The sequence below is a fragment of the Eretmochelys imbricata genome, chromosome 9 (assembly GCF_965152235.1).
Source record: "Eretmochelys imbricata isolate rEreImb1 chromosome 9, rEreImb1.hap1, whole genome shotgun sequence".
Lineage (NCBI taxonomy): Eukaryota > Metazoa > Chordata > Testudines > Cheloniidae > Eretmochelys > Eretmochelys imbricata.
Genome location: NC_135580.1, coordinates 87,526,220 through 87,543,805, shown reverse-complemented (window position 1 = coordinate 87,543,805; position 17,586 = coordinate 87,526,220). Strand labels below are relative to the sequence as shown.

The 17,586-nt window shown below is 41.4% G+C and overlaps 1 protein-coding gene across 1 annotated transcript in view; it reads right to left on the bottom strand.

The window, feature by feature from the left end:
* Positions 1-17,586, bottom strand: part of TENM1 (teneurin transmembrane protein 1) — a 388,806-nt gene that overhangs the window by 164,013 nt on the left and 207,207 nt on the right. Inside the window, exon 11 of the mRNA XM_077825959.1 lies at positions 14,845-15,045. Coding sequence (XP_077682085.1) covers positions 14,845-15,045 — 201 coding nt within the window. The remainder of the gene's footprint in view (positions 1-14,844; positions 15,046-17,586) is intronic.

Below are 17,586 nucleotides of genomic sequence, written 5' to 3'. Positions count from 1 at the left end.
TGAACCACCGCCAGGCCTGTCCAAATGCCAGGGGTCAGAGGGCCACCTATTAATTCACACTGAACTGTAAGTATACAGTGCCCTTATCATATCTAGCCTATGCTGTGCATTACAGTGCCCTTATCAGGCCTGCCACGGACAGGATCACAACTAGAACAGGTACAGAATAATATGAAGTGGCAATGCTGCTTCCCTGCACTGTCCTGCTAACAGACCTCCTCCATGCTCTGGAAAGACCATTCTCCAGGTGACAAGAAGTTAATTGAGCCTCCATGGCCATTCACTCTTGGTCCTGTGAGCTTGGCCTGCCAATAAGGATGGAAATTACCGGTAACTGTAAAACAGATACCAAGGCTAATACATAATAAACTGAATCCAACATCTCACCTCACATATACTCAGCAGCAGTCTGAGAGTAAGGACTTTCATCCTTCAAAGTTGAGTTGGAATTGATCCTGTGAACTGAGAGGTGAAAGGTTTTGTATCTCATTACTAATTCCCTCAGCCATCTAGGCTCTTTGGAGATTGTTTTTCTTTACATTTTGTGAAGTATTTCAATGTTGGGAAAAGGCACCAGAGTGACACCCCTGGAGACCCAAGCCCTCTCTCCATCTACTTATGTATCATGGCATGGTCAGTGGCAATGCAAGCTTTTCCACAGTTCCCTGCCAGATGCCTCACCTGCTCTAGAGAGATCACTATTACTGCAGAGCTCAGACTCCATATACATTCATTGCTTGGCCTCTCTGTTTACTATATGTGAGAGAAAGGGAAAAGACTATCATCTCCAAACAAAATCCTGTCAGATGCTTCAATATTGTCCTTGATTTCTTTTATATTAGATCTAGCACCATCTAGGGGTAAGGGCTATAGAAGCAGACAAAGTGCCACTACCAAGCACATCAAAATTATTAGTTGTTTTGGAAAGGTAGATATTTTCAATTATGGTTGAAAGAGGACTGGGTGAACAGAGGGAAAGCTTAAGATTCAGAGGGAAAAGGGAGGAGAAGAGGCAATATTTTTTGGCATTCTTTCAAGTACTACCAGGGATCAAGGGATCAAGCATGGGTTGGCATGTAAAACTGTCTCACAGTTTGCTTCATTGCCTCTTTCACACCCCTGACCTCTCCTTACTAATAAATGACTGCATCGGTCTTTTTGATTCCTCCTGGTCTGGTTTCAGCATCTAGTGGATTATTAATTATTACTATTATTATTATTATTTATTACAGTGTTTCTTGCTGCCCTAATTTCTCACATTTTATATTCTCCAGTGATTGAATTAAGCATTCCATTCTTTTACTGCTACTAATTATTTTAAAAGGAATTTCATTCACAAGATGGCTTCTTGTAAACTCTTACAATTCTACAGGAAATACAGATCAAGCTGGTCACATAGTTTGCACTTTTCAATGAAATATACAGGGGTAAAAAGAGCTCTTCTACAATGTCAAACCATGTACAACAGGGGAAACTTCAATCATCCTTTTAATTTGCAGTGTAGTAATAGACCAGCTCCCCACAAATTAAAGAGGACAGTTAGACAAAATTAAGAATGCCAATCTTCCCTACAGAACAAAGCAATGAGCAATGATCATAACATAATTAAAAAGATCCTTACATTTGCTAAAAATAGAAAATATTATAAAAATGCGAATGAAAAAGAGCAAAAGAGAAAGGCTATAGAAAATATGTGACAGTTTACCTCATGTACTGAAAGATGTTTCAAGGGTATTTTCACTACTGAGTGTTGTTTTGAGTGAATACCCTTGTCCTTGGCAAATCAGAATGACTGACACCCATAATTTTCAATTTCCTAAATTTGAAGAGTTTTTTGATTGCTCTGTAATGGTTTTACCTAAGTAATTTTTTTCAAGTTGCAATTTTTGCTGTTTAATTTTGAAATCAATTTGAGATGTCTTGAGCTATATTAATATGCTGTATTATGCCCTCACTCATTTTCCTTTGAAGCACTTACTTTAAAAATGTGTATTTCTAATTATTTTTAAATTATTCTACTTTGCATTACAATTTACAACATTTTGTATTTTTTCAAAGAACTTCAGTTTTAAAGATGTTCTGTGTTTCAAAAGATAGAGAAGAAATGGTGTCAATCTATTTTTACCCTTTGTGAAACTGTCACTAATTTTGCTGGTGCAGAGCTGAACCAAAATAGATATGCTAAATATATAACATCTACTCATAATCACTTTGGGACATATGCACTCATAAAAAGAACAGTCATTATCATCTTACCAATCATACTGGGCCATATCCAATGGTGTAAATCTGGAGTAACTCCAGTGGATTCAGTGGAATTACACCAGGTGTATTGAAGTATCTGGCCTGTTTTCACTCATGAGTGTGATCTAGAGGAATAAATATGGAACTGGGCATTTGTGAATGCACAAAATGTATTCTATCTTCCATTTTCTTCCCATGTCCTCATTTTCTATCCCCTAGTCTCAAGGTCCTATGTTACAGGCCCTTAGTCTCAAGATCCCATGTTACATCTACATTCCCCCAGACACAGAACTAGATGAGTATCTCTTCCTAGACTTCAGAGTGGTAGCCATGTTAGTCTGTATCAGCAAAAAACCTGAGGAGTACTTGTGGCACCTTAGAGACTAACAAATTTATTTGGGCATAAGCTTTTGGGCATAAGCTTTGTTAATAAATTTGTTAGTCTCTAAGGTGCCACAAGTACTCCTCGGTTTTTTTCTTCCTAGACTGTTGATGCTGCCACTTCATTCAGCCAGAAGGGTCACTGCTGAGTGATGTGAAGAACTGCCTCTATCTGGGTATAAGCATCTGGTCCCAAAGCACGCAACAGAAAGATTCCCATTGACTTCAAAGAACTTTGGCTCAAACTCTGTACATGCAGACCTAAAACTGTAGTTAAAATAATGCAAGAGAAAAAAGTCAGTTATTGTGGAGTTTGTTGGTGGCATTAAAAATAATCCAGTAATAGGACTAGAATCAGTGTCTTACTCTGCAGATGTGCTATATAAGAACTAGTTGTTATTAATTATTAATTATTTATTATTATTACTACTGTTATTATTATTATTTTGTCAAATGTGCAGTTCAACACCTTTATGCCACACAGGTCAGGTGAGCCATATGGTGGGGAGCTGAACACAATGGATTTTAACACATATTCACAACTGGATAAGGATTCAATATGGTGTACAGCTGCTGAGCTGTTGAAAGGGCCAAGAATGACCCTTTTCAGGAAAGGAGTTTTTCACAAAAACCAGTTTATAATGAGTTTGACCATAAAGAGAATATCACTTTTCTGCTTTATGTTCACATCCCTTAGGATAAGGAGAAAATTAAATGGGAAATGGATGTCTCTGGTGCATATCATCACCTGTCAGCTGGATAAGTAAATTATGACTACAAGGAAGGTAAAGCCTGTATCTCTGACTTCTTCAGAGGTTTCCACTCTTGAGGTTGCCAAAGGACCAATGAACAAAGAGAAAACCCAGGGACAAAAATGAAAGAACAAAGGAATAAAAACTCATCGTGTGGAGAGAATTATGAACATAAAACACTCAAATTTATATTCTGAGTAATATTACAGGGCTTTAATTATAAAGAATTATCTGTTTTTCAAAAAATTAGCTTACAAGACTGATGAAAAAAAATATTAGCTCTTTTTATGACCATTGGATAAGGTCATTAGGATGCGGAAAGGAACAGTTACTTACCCTACAATAACTGTGGCTCTTCGAGATACTGTGATCAGTGCAGATACACTGTAGGTGCTCATACATCTCATGTGTGCAAGACTGATATTTTTTTAAATAACAGTGTCTGCTATGTCCACATGTACGCCTGTGCTTCCTCGTGCTCCTGTGTGAGGGCATAAAAGGTGGAGTGACCATGACCCAATCCCATTTCCTTTGCAATTCTTTAAAGCCCCCGGTTGCTGAAGATTTGAAAAGTGGGGATTGAGAGCAGGCTGTGGAATCCACACTGACTAACAACATGTGGTTCTTGAGGAATCACAGTACTAGGTGGTAAGTAATCATTCTTTCTTCTTCGAGTATGTGTCAGTGTGGGTCCAACTGTAGGCGACTAGCAAGGAGTATTGTCTTGGGATGATGGGAATGAGGAGTTTCAACTGCATCAGTCAAACAGTGATTGAAGTACTGCTCTCTCACACTTGGCATCTGATGTAGCAGCTAACTCCAACGCATAGTGTTTGACAAAGATCACTTGGTTACACCATGTTGACACCTTACTGATTTCTGATACTGGCACTTTCCTAAAGCAGATTGTGGAAGTTGCTTGTGCTGCGGTGGGTGGGTGCGGATGTTCAGTGGGAAGGATATGCCAGCCAGCTGTTAATATAGTGAGATACATTTTGTTATCCATTTGAATATTCTTTGTGAAGAGATGGCTTGACCTTTAAAACACCAGGCTATTGCTAGAAATAGGTGTGGCAATAGTCTGAATGGGTTAGCCATTCCAATATAATAAAGAAAAATCCTGGCTACATGCTAGTGCTAAGTGTGGCTCCAGAAAGTAGACAGGCAGATTGACCAACCAGTTTAAATGAAAATCTGAGACACTTTAGCAATGAACTTTGAGTGAGGTTATTGCACCAACTTGTCCCTATGAAAGGTCACACCGGGGTTCAGCCATTAATACTGATGATCACTCACCTTCCTGGCTTAAGTGACAGTCACTAGTAAGACTATCTATACAGTGAGAAAATGCAGGGAGCATTCTGAAAGAGGTTTGAACAGATGCTCCGTAAACCTCTGGAGGACTAAATTAAGGTCCCATGCAGGAGTAGATTCTCTGACAGGTGGGTAAGATGGTAATAATACTGTGAGAAATTCGATAATGTGGGCTGAGAAAAGACCAAGCACAACTGTAAAGGCAGATGACAAGCTGAGATCACCATAAGCTGGACTTTAACAGAGCTGAGTGACAGGCTGGCCTGTATTAAGTGCAATTAAGTAGTCAAGGATCTTCACGACTGAGACCTGGGTTGGGAGCAGACGATGTTGGGCCGCCATGTCAAGAACGTATTCCATTAAGATGAATACATCCTTCTGGTACATATATTGCCCCGGTATGTATCAGGATTTTCTGGACCCACAGTGAGCAAAGGTTCAACATAACAATTTTATATGAGTAAAATGTAAAAACACCCCATTTTTTCATGGACTAACTCAATGCTCCCCAGACAGTAAAATGAGCTTGGAAACACATACCAATGCACTGTTTGATCTCAAATTAGCTGTAAGCACCTGCACTGTAATACAGAATCATTGTATATAGCATGCACCATTAAAAAGCTCACCCCAGTGTACTGAACCAAAACAAATGCAAGTTTCTCTACCATTTCTACGGTTGCTCATTTTAACCCAGTGTTACCCTGAAACTTCCCAATCCTTTAACATTATGGAAAGTAGAGTCCCTCATAAGGAATGTGGGACAAAGAATCAAAGGAGGAGGTTCAGAAAAAGCTTTTTGAAAATTAGTAGTTGAATTAGAGACATTTAGCCACTTGCCCAAAGAGGTATCAGGATGGAATCACAATGCCTCAAGGAGAGCTCTGGGAGATCTTGTATAGAATGCCTCCCCAAGCGGAGTTCAGGAGCAATGAACTCTGCACCAAGATCTGGTAAAGGGGCCTAGGGCAGTGACCCCATCCCCTTTGATTTGAAGATCCCTTACCCCAGCTAGTAGAAACAAATCCTTGCCTCAGTAAACTTTAAAAACATGTAATTGACCAAATACTCTTTCAACGCTTATGTACTTCTATGCATTTGCTCTCCCATCATTACTGTATAAATATACATTTCCCTCTTTATTACCAGCCTCCTCTTCTCACTCTATTCATTCAGTCATGCCAGAGTTCAGTGTTGGTTATATCCATTGGCTTATTTCAGCAAACATTTACTTCCTGGAGTCACCTTACTCCTGAACATTGTCCCGCTGAAGACAAAAGGACACTGTCTTCAGTGTGACTGCCACCAGGGAGCAATCATACACCTCATAGTAATTATCTACATGACTGGACCAAACAAATGTAGAACAAAATTAAGTGAGAAATAACAAAGACTATGTTGTAAAGAACACCCCGAAGGTGACAGAGGTTAAGGTCGTACGTGCAATCTTTATTTTGTCTTTTCTTGACTTTTGAATGTGAAGCTTACAATTTCAGTCCTCTCAGAGTAGTTTTTTGGATGAAGTAATAGCTATATATAACCATAGCACTTTTACGATAGTTATGCTTTCAAAAGGTCTGGCCAAACAAGAATAACTGGAAGGGATTCTGTTCCTGTAAACACTGGTTTGTGGCATTGCTATATAAATCAATCAGGAGAATCAGGTTGATTAGAGAAAGAACAACTTTTTACAGTTATTTTCAGTGACGATGGAAAAAGGTCTACCAAAAATATATCCCAGTTCTGCAGGGTGGGGGTGGAGTTTGAGTATGTGTGGGAGTACATTTGGTTTGATGGTTTTGTTTTTATAAAATTCCACTGGCAGCACTTAATAAGTTTCTTCCATTTTGAGAGAAACTACTGACTCAAGTGGTACTCTCCACTCTCTCTCAAACCAGCAGAAACTTTTAAAGTATTACCACACTCAAACTTTTAGTAAAGATGGATTCTGCCTTTACGGCATTCCAGCTAGAGATAAGTAAATGTACCGTTAGCGGTAAAGTATGACTTTCAGTACTGTGATTGAAAGCACTTTCCATACTAACACATACCACTGGCTCTATATAAATATATATCCTTGATTTGGAAAATAATTGGAAAGCTTTCAAATGCTAGCATACAGGTTTAAAAAAAGCTGTTTAAAAAGCTGGTGCTCTGCGAACCAGCTGAGCGGCAGGGAACCAGCTGAGCAGCGGGGAACAGCAGAGCAGCAAACAGCAGGAGTTTGCCTGGGAGTTCGCCTGGGGTGAGCCCCCTGAGGTTTGCACCCTGACGTCTTCTCTGAGTAATTACTGCATCTCCCGAGGAAGCTCGTAGTAGGAAGGTAATATGGATGGGGAGTGTTCAGCTGTTGTGACCTGCACTGGATGTGCCATGTTTGTCTTTCTTCCATAGGACAGAAGCGACTTTGTGTGTACAAAGTGCAAGTTGGTCTCCATATTGGAAGAGAAGGTTCAAGGTCTGGAGCAACAGGTATCGACCCTGTGATGCATAAGAGAATCTGAAGATTTCCTGGACAGACATCAGGATATGCTTCTATGGGCACAAGGTTCTCAAGATTCAGAACAGGCTGCGCAGTGGGGACAGGAGGATGGTGAAGAAATTTGGCAACATGTGACCTCCAGAAGAAGAAGGGGGAACGTCCATGTACCAGCAATGCAGATACAGGTAAGTAACAGTTTTCATGTTCTCTCCACAGGTACCATTGTGGGGAGTGGCCCAGATGATACGTCTGGGGAAAGGGAGCAGAAGGAGACTCCGCCAGTTGAAAGGCATGAGATGCACTGTCCTAAGGTTGGGGGTTCCACGACCACCCACTCCCAAGAGAAGGAGACGGGTGGTGGTTGTCGGGGACTCTCTCCTCAGGGGGACTGAGTCATCTATCTGCCGCCCTGACCGGGAAAACAGAGAAGGCTGCTGCTTGCCAGGGGCTAAGATTTGCGATGTGAGGGAGAATCTGCCGAGACTCCTCAAGCCCTCGGACCGCTACCTCTTCCTGCTTTTCCACGTGGGCATCAATGATACTGCCAAGAATGACCTTGAGCGGATCACTGCAGACTACGTGGCTCTGGGAAGGAGGATAAAGGAGTATGAGGCGTAAGTGGTGTTCTCGTCCATCCTCCCCGTGAAAGGAAAAGGCCGGGGTAGGGATCATCGAATCGTGGAAGTCAATGACTGGCTACGCAGGTGGTGTCGGAGAGAAGGCTTTGGATTCTTTGACCATGGGATGGTGTTCCAAGAAGGAGAAGTACGAGGCAGAGACGGGCTCCATCTAACGAAGAGAGGGAAGAGCATCTTCGCGAGCAGGCTGGCTAACCTAGTGAGGAGGGCTTTAAACTAGGTTCACCGGGGGAAGGAGACCAAAGCCCTGAGGTAGGTGGGGAAGCGGGATACCGGGAGGAAGCACGAGCAGGAGCGTGTGAGAGGGGAGGGCTCCTGCCTCATACTGAGAATGAGGGGCGATCAGCGGGTTATCTCAAGTGCCTATATACAAATGCACAAAGCCTGGGAAACAAGCAGGGAGAACTGGAGGTCCTGGCAAAGTCAGGGAATTATGATGTGATTGGAATAACAGAGACTTGGTGGGATAACTCACATGACTGGAGTACTGTCATGGATGGGTATAAACTGTTCAGGAAGGACAAGGAGGCCAGAAAAGGTGGGGGAGTTGCACTATATGTAAGGGAGCAGTATGACTGCTCAGAGCTCAAGTATGAAACTGCAGAAAAACCTGAGAGTCTCTGGATTAAGTTTAGAAGCGTGAGCAACAAAGGTGATGTAGTGGTGGGAGTCTGCTATAGAACATCGGACCAGGGGGATGAGGTGGACGAGGCTTTCTTCCGGCAACTCGCAGAAGCTACTGGATCGCACGCCCTGGTTCTCATGGGCGACTTCAATATCTGCTGGGAGAGCAATACAGCGGTGCACAGACAATCCAGGAAGTTTTTGGAAAATGTAGGGGACAATTTCCTGGTGAAACTGCTGGAGGAACCAACTAGGGGCGGAGCTCTTCTTGACCTGCGGCTCACAAACCGGGAAGAATTAGTAGGGGAAGCAAAAGTGGATGGGAACCTGGGAGGCAGTGACCATGAGATGGTCGAGTTCAGGATCCTGACACAAGGAAGAAAGGAAAGCAGCAGAATACGGACCCTGGACTTCAGAAAAGCAGACTTTGACTCCCTCCGGGAACTGATGGGCAGGATCCCCTGGGAGAATAACATGAGGGGGAAAGGAGTCCAGGAGAGCTGGCTGTATTTTAAAGAATCCTTATTGTGGTTACAGGGACAAACCATCCCGATGTGTAGAAAGAATGGTAAATATGGCAGGCGACCAGCTTGGCTTAACAGTGAAATCCTTGCGGATCTTAAACACAAAAAAGAGGATTACAAGAAGTGGAAGATTGGACAAATGACCAGGGATGAATATAAAAATATTGCTCGGGCATGTAGGAATGAAATCAGGAAGGCTAAATCACACCTGGAGTTGCAGCTAGCAAGAGATGTTAAGAGTAACAAGAAGGGTTTCTTCAGGTATGTTGGCAACAAGAAGAAAGCCAAGGAAAGTGTGGGCCCCTTACTGAATGAGGGAGGCAACCTAGTGACAGAGAATGTGGAAAAAGCTAATGTACTCAATGCTTTTTTTGCCTCTGTCTTCACGAACAAGGTCAGCTCCCAGGCTATTGCACTGGGCAGCACAGCATGGGGAGGAGGTGGCCAGCCCTCTGTGAGGAAAGAAGTGGTTTGGGACTATTTAGAAAAGCTGGACATGCACAAGTCCATGGGGCCGGATGCGTTGCATCCGAGAGTGCTGAAGGAACTGGCGGATGTGATTGCAGAGCCATTGGCCATTATCTTTGAAAACTCATGGTGATCGGGGGAAGTCCCGGAAGACTGGAAAAAGGCTAATGTAGTGCCAATCTTTAAAAAAGGGAAGAAGGAGGATCCTGGGAACTACAGGCCAGTCAGCATCCCCTCAGTCCCCGGAAAAATCATGGAGCATGTCCTCAAGGAATCAATTCTGAAGCACTTAGACGAGAGGAAGGTGATCAGGAACAGTCAGCATGGATTCACCAAGGGAAAGTCATGCCTGACTAATCTAATTGCCTTCTATGATGTGATAACTGGTTCTGTGGAAAGCAGTGGACGTGTTATTCCTTGACTTTAGCAAAGCTTTTGACACGGTCTCCCACAGTATTCTTGTCAGCAAGTGAAAGAAGTATGGGCTGGATGGATGCACTACAAGGTGGGTAGAAAGTTGGCTAGATTGTCGGGCTCAATGGGTAGTGATCAACGGCTCCATGTCTAGTTGGCAGCCGGTATGTAGCGGAGTGCCCCAAGGGTCGGTCCTGGGGCCGGTTTTGTTCAATATCTTCATTAATGATCTGGAGGATGGTGTGGATTGCACCCTCAGCAAGTTTGCGGATGACACTAAACTGGGAGGAGTGGTAGATACGCTGGAGGGTAGGGATAGGATACAGAGGGACCTAGACAAATTGGAGGTTTGGGCCAAAAGAAATCTGATGAGGTTCAGCAAGGACAAGTGCAGAGTCCTGCACTTAGGACGGAAGAATCCCAGGCATCGCTACAGACTAGGGACCGAATGGCTAGGCAGCAGTTCTGCAGAGAAGGACCTAGGGGTGACAGTGGACGAGAAGCTGGATATGAGTCAACAGTGTGCCCTTGTTGCCAAGAAGGCCAATGGCATTTTGGGGTGTATAAGTAGGGGCATTGCCAGCAGATTGAGGGACGTGATCGTTCCCCTCTATTCGACATTGGTGAGGCCTCATCTGGAGAACTGTGTCCAGTTTTGGGCCCCACACTACAAGAAGGATGTGGAGAAATTGGAGAGAGTCCAGTGAAGGACAACAAAAATGATTTGGAGTCTGGAACACATGATGAGGAGAGGCTGCGGGAACTGGGATTGTTTAGTCTACGGAAGAAAAGAATGAGGGGGGATTTGATAGCTGCTTTTAACTACCTGCAAGGTGGATCCAAAGAGAATGGATCTAGACTATTCTCAGTGATAGCAGATGACAGGACAAGGAGTAATGGTCTCAATTTGTAGTGGGGGAGATTTAGGTTGGATATTAGGAAAAACTTTTTCACTAGGAGGGTGGTGAAACACTGGAATGCATTACCTAGGGAGGTGGTAGAATCCCCTTCCTTAGAAGTTTTTAAGGTCAGGCTTGACAAAGCCCTGGCTGGGATGATTTAGTTGGGGATTGGTCCTGCTCTGGGCAGGGGGTTGGACTAGATGACCTCCAGAGGTCCCTTCCAACTCTGATATTCTATGATCCTATGATTAGGGCCAGATCATCTCCCACCTAAACCTATGGAGGAGGACTCAGGGAAGGGAGATCTTTCATCTATCAGGAAAAAGCATAATGAAATCCAACGGTTGGAGGCTTAGCCTAGACAAATTCACAATAGAAATAAGGGGCACATTTTTAACAGGGAGAATAATTAATGATGGGAGCTACTTACCAACAAATGCGGTAGTTTATCCATCATTTGTAGTCTAAGTCAAGACAGGATAACTTTCTAAAAGCTCAAACAGAAATTACAGGCCTGATGCAGAAATTACTGAGGCTATGGCTACAATACAGAGCTTACAGTGGCGCAGCTGTAGGGCTGCTAATGCGGACACTCTGATGGGAGAGAGCTCTCCCATCCACTAATTACTCCAGTCCCCCCCGCATGCAGCAGTAGCTATGTTGGTGGGAGAAATTCTTCCACTGACATACTGCTGTCCACTCAGGGGCTTAGGTTGGCGTAACTTACGTTGCTCAGGGAGTGGCTTATTCACACCCCTGAGCAATGTAAGTTACACCATAGTAACTGGTAGCATGTACATAGCCTAAGTTAGGTTCTTTGGCCTGAGTTATGCAGGAGGTCAGACTACATGATCACAGTGGTCCCTCCTGGCCTTAAAATCTATTACTCTGTGAATTATTCCAGTAGATCTCAGATCTTGCCTCCAAATTTGGCAGATCCTGAGGGATGTGCAGAGGTCTCAGGGGCTTCACACTTGTGCCTCCGATCCCCTTCATCCTTGCTGATGGCTGCCTCCATGGTTCCCAGAGGGATGGTTCTGTATCATCTCTTCTGAAGAAGCTCTTTAGAGCTTGAGGGGCCGACTATGTCCCCCTAGTGCTCCCTCCCTTGGTAGACCCCAAACTCATAGACTTGTGCAAGATCCAGAGGAGATTGGTAGGGGGTGCTGCAGAGGTGGCTGAGCCCCACTTCTGATGGGACAGGGAGAGCCAATATTAGGAAAGCAATTTAGTTTTGCTACTGGTGTCAGTTATGGTACAACAAGGGGTTTTAATTTTCTATTCAGAAGAAAAGTAAGACAACTGAAAAGTAATTGCTTACAGCATTTTGCAAATGTTTAATATTTGCTATGGAACACAGGAATTGCTAAAACAGCTCACTGCAGGTCCCATATTCTTGTAGTCAAATTACAAATATAATTTCCACACTACTGATAGAGATTATCTTGCTTCTCTGACCTGAAATACAAAGAGATGCTAGGAAAAATGAAAATGTCTGAAGCTGCCTGATTTATTGCTAGTAAGGACTTACTAGGCTTTCATTGCTTCCTGAATGTAGATGAATGGTATGTGGTTTACCCTTTCCAACCCACCCATTCTAAAGAAATTCATGATTTTTTCTAACCACTAGCCTCATGTAAAGGCTCTTTTTACTCTGACCCTGTTAATTTCCTCTTCTGATGTTTTCCTTTCTCACTAAAATCATGCTTTGATCTCAGTAGGCACAATAAGTATTGATCCCAGGAAGAAAGTCTCCACCAGTGAGCCAATGTCTACCCTTCAATTTAATGTTCATTGTGCTGTCACACCAATCCAGGTTCTGGTTTAATGGCTATAAAGAGAGATGCATCTAAGAGGAGAGACCAGTAATGCTTAGCTATAAAGAGAGATTCACGTGGGTGATCATACAAGTATTCTTTCTTGACAAGTCAGGGGAAGGTAGAAAGGGAAAGAGGTATTTTCCTTATTGATTAATGGAAGCAAGTAAGAAAGAAAATAGATTAGCTTGCAAAAATGCATTGAAATAGTTTTGGAAGCAAGAAACAAACAAGAAAATCAGGATCCCCAACATATAAACCTGCAGTATCTTCCCTACATCTATTCAATGGGGTCTATCAGATTCCTTTGCTAAGTGCCCAGTTGCCCAAGCCATAAGTCCCATTGACACAATAGACATTAATTATTTTGGAGATTCTGTGCCAAAGGTGCTACAGTGAGCCCACATACCGAACCAGAATTCTTTTGCACATTTTATGGGAAACAAATTCAGTATATATACAACAGTGAATTTTCCCCTCAAAATACTTGGCAAATCTCTACTTTCTCAATGTGAAATAATGGCCAGCTCTAAGCTGCAGGAGCTAAAAGTTTTTGCACTAATTATTTTTAAATTGTGAACTTTTAACTGTTTTGTTTTGGGTTGTTTTTTTCTTTGTCTGACTCCTTTGTGCGATACCTTTATAGAGGGAAAACTCAGCATACCCAGGCTGGTCAAACTTACACAAGGGACTTGTCCTGTATACAGTAGTCTCAGCATCAGGGAACACAATAGTGAGCTTTACATGACCTTTGCACCCTGCCCTGTGTGCAGTTCAGCTGGACTCAGGATCTGCTCCACTCTCTCTACTGACAAGGAACCAGTTTCCTGGCAACAATAATCACATGCAGTCACAGAACCACCTCCTCTTATTATCTGTTTTTATTAATGGACATACTAGTATATTACTTTAGGGAACATTTTCAGCATATAATGAGACACTTATAATGAAAATGTGAGCATTAGGGTTTTCATATTATTGAAAGCCAATAGACGGAACTCTTATCAACGGAAGTATCATATCCGACAGGCTCATAATGAGATGAAATGTATTATTAATCCCATGGCATGGACTGAATGCTGAAAAGTCTTTAGAACAACCACTCACTGACCGTTCAGAATTACTGGCAGTTCAGTATATTGCTGCTTATAAATGTTCCCACATTTTGGGCACTATAGTCCCAATTCATCAGAACACTTAAGCGTGTGCTTAACTAATGAATTCAATGTGACTTAAGCATGTGCTTAATTGCTTTGCTGAACTGAGGTTTCTAGCTAGTGATACATTTACAGAGAAAACACTAGGAAGTCTTTTCCCATATGTACCTGTATTTAACTGTCATTAATGTTATCTGTGCATCTGGAAGGAAGAAAGGGGGTCCAATTATGCATGCTTGGCTCCAGTGGGATTGAAAGGTCTACAGCAACTCCCTGGAGATGCTCAGAACCTTGCAAGCTTGGAGCATTAGATGTACTGCAAAGTATTCAGAAAAATCTATCATTCGGATCTAGTTTGTGTTGTGGCGAGAGAGAGAGAGAGAGAGGACAGTTAATGCTATAATCATTGACTGAGCCTCATAAGCTATAAGCAAAAAATAAAAAAATGACAGAGACATGCATCTTGGAAACGACATGATCTATTACAGGAATCAAATGTTAAATAGTTTCTTGTCCCGAGCACAGTCAGTTCTTTTAAAAGTACATAGTGAGATCATCTCTGCACTTAAACAAATTGAATGGGATTAAACCTAGATGGTGCTTTAAGGAAGAAGTTAGTTTTTATCCCAGCACAGCAGATGGGAATTCATTTTTCTTTTAGAATTTATTTTTGCCAGAGGCTTCTGTTGCCCATGATTTACTGGGTGTAGGCAATGTTCTTCCATTCATCCCAGGACTGTTGATATTTTCGTGGTCTCCTTTGCTGTGGATTATTACCATACATTGAAGACCTGATCCTGAAAGGTGCTGAGCACTCTTAACGCCAACTGAAAGCAAAGGCATTCAGACCCTCACCGGCATAGTGCCCTAGTTGTTATACAGTCATGCAATCATGATGCTTGTCACAGGAAAAAAAACTAATTTATCTTTGCAACACGACAACATGAAAACAGGAGCTGCCAAAATAATTTCCATGTTCACGTCCCACAAAGTCTGATATTGGATTATATTAATTGTTTTTTTATTAACACTGATGTACTGTAGTATAGTATTTCCTAACAGAAACTGAATAGAAAACACAAGAATTTCATAGTCTTTATTTAAAAAAGAAAATTTTTTAAGTATACCTGTTGAGCAGTCTGAACCTGTCCACTTAGGCTCACAGCTACAGATGCCAGTATCCACAAGGAAAGTCCCATGGCCTGAGCATTGCTCTTGACATACAGGAAGAGATGTCTCACAGTTTACTCCTCCCCAGCCTGCAGAGCAGTGGCATTCCCCTTGAACACAGACACCACGGCCAGAGCACATAGGATCTAAACAATCCTCTGGAGAAAAATAAATAAAATATTTAGTGAATACCACTGACACTTTTACATTGATTTTCTAATATACAACATAAATGGTTGTTTTAAATAGGCAATAAAATGGCTCTTGTGCAAACATTTTGTTCAAGCAGAGCAATATTAACTGATAAAGAGGAAACAAAACTATACTAAAATGCTATAAAGGGCCCAATCCTGGAACCCTTACTCACATTAGTATTTTAAAGTACTCACTTTAGTAGTCTTTACTCAGGCTCATTAGACTTGAATATGCAGGAAATTAAGAAATTAAGGTTACCACTTCACCTTTATTTAACTCAATTAATTACATTTATAGTTTAAACTACTCTATGTATGTTACACAAGATGATGAACAACAGTGAATCTTTTATGATACTCAGGCACAACAGTGTGTGCATATAACCACGTGACAGCCTTTGTCCACATTTCCTTTAAGTCACAGCCAGAAATATGCATAGACATTTTTTTCACTCTCTAAAATGAGACGCCAGTGCAATCTTCATGCAATAATAGAGACCTCCAGAGATCATAATGGCTTCACCTGTCATGTCCATTTTTATATAGACAATTTGTTAAAATGTAGATTATTTTACATTATTATACGTCTATCAGGTAATGACCCAGCCCAGCCATACTGGTATTTCAATAATAAACCTGGGCACAGAGTGGGGAGAGATACTACCTAACATTTTTGGAATACTGCTTAGTATTTCTCATTAGGTATGTTTGCACCATATTTTGTTTCCTATTGGAAAAGAAAAGTTTTATTCTCACAAATATCTGTGGAAACTAAATTTTGGCTTTGGAACCAAGAATCTGTACCTGAAACAATATCACCTGGTCATCCACCAATCTCGAATAATGAATCCTTGACTAAATACTCACTAAGAAGAACTCACATGTTCACAAAATATATACACTGGGCAATTACGGATAATGACCAGACTCATACAAATCATAATCACTGATGAACAATTTGCAAACAGACAAAAGGGCTAAATTTGTTCTAAATTTGGACTAAATTGTTCCTTAAATATTGAGCAAGCTCTAGTGAATAACTTTAATTTAGGTGTATTTGTGGCACCTTAGAGACTAACAGATTTATTTGGGCATAAGCTTTCGTGAGCTAAAACCCACTTCATCAGCTGCATGCAGTGGAAAATACAGTAGATGTTATGAGAGTTTCAAGATTTTGAATAATTTTGTAGCCTTTCTGTACAAATCGATATTGAATAGTGGACATTTTAAGATAATTTCTTTGAAGTATGTGTACTTTTAAAATTCCTTTGCTGAATTTGTATAGCTGGGTTCTCCTGTCCCTATTTGCATTTCCTTGGCAATTTCTCTCTTCCTTGGAAGTTTAGGCATTCCAACTATCTCTGACTTTAAACATTTTTGATGGATGTGCTCCCAGATAAAGTTATAGCTTTTACTTAAGACCATCCAATCAGATGAACTGAGTGTCATCTTCACAACAGATTGGCCTTCTATTGCTGAAATATTTAACACTTGCAGAGTTTTGCATGGACTGTCTACCATCTTTCTGACCTAATTCAATATCAGCGAGGAAGTTAAACTTTTCTATGAGAGCTGCGATGAAACCAATTTGAAGTTTTGTTTCAGGATCTTTTGTTGCGTTCTTCACAACCTCCCAATCTGCACACAGTCCAAGGTAGTTTTCAGAAAGTGAAGCCAGTGCTTCCGCATAAAGTGCAATTTGCTGGGGAGAAGATACAGATCCCTGGTGATACACTTAACACTTCATATTTAATGTCCTGATATAGAGCATTTCATGCAAATCATGCCACAACAGTGAGTACATAATAAATAATACTACTTAACTCTTGTATAGTTTCCTCACCTGTTTCACTCTGGTTCCTACAATTGCTACTAAGCCTGCCATGTTAGTGGCACCATCATAGCATTTTCTGCAACAGTTGCTGATCCTCAGATTTAGACACAATAATATATCTTTATTATTAGTACGACTACCTCCACCAATGTAGGGGCTACATTGTGCAATCCAATGAACTCTTCGTGTACGTTCATGTCATGTTATCATTCATGTTGCAGCCATTAAACCACTTGCTCTGGGTTGATGTCTGTTGTTTCGTCTACATAGTTGCATGCAACTTTCCAGAAAGCTTAAGATTGTAAGAGAGTGTAAGATTTCCAGTATCTGATTCTGAATAACTGAACTTGTGAATTTGTTTTGACTCTTTTTCAGCCACTTCGAAACATCAGGATCAAACAAAGCAGTTAAAAAAAGCTCTACCTCTACCCACTTAAAAGTGCAGTTTAGTTTGTTCAGTATGATGGCCTTGCAGTGCAAGTCCTTGGATAAGACAACACTTAGTATTTTCATTCGGCTTTCCTATTTTAATCTTCCCCCTAGAGTACTGAATACATGTATCAACATTCTTTGTGGCCTTTTTAAGAATATCAACTGCTTCATGATAGATATTTTCCTCTCGTATTTGTCTCATGCCTTTTTCCAATTAGAGAATCTGGACTGTGTGAAAG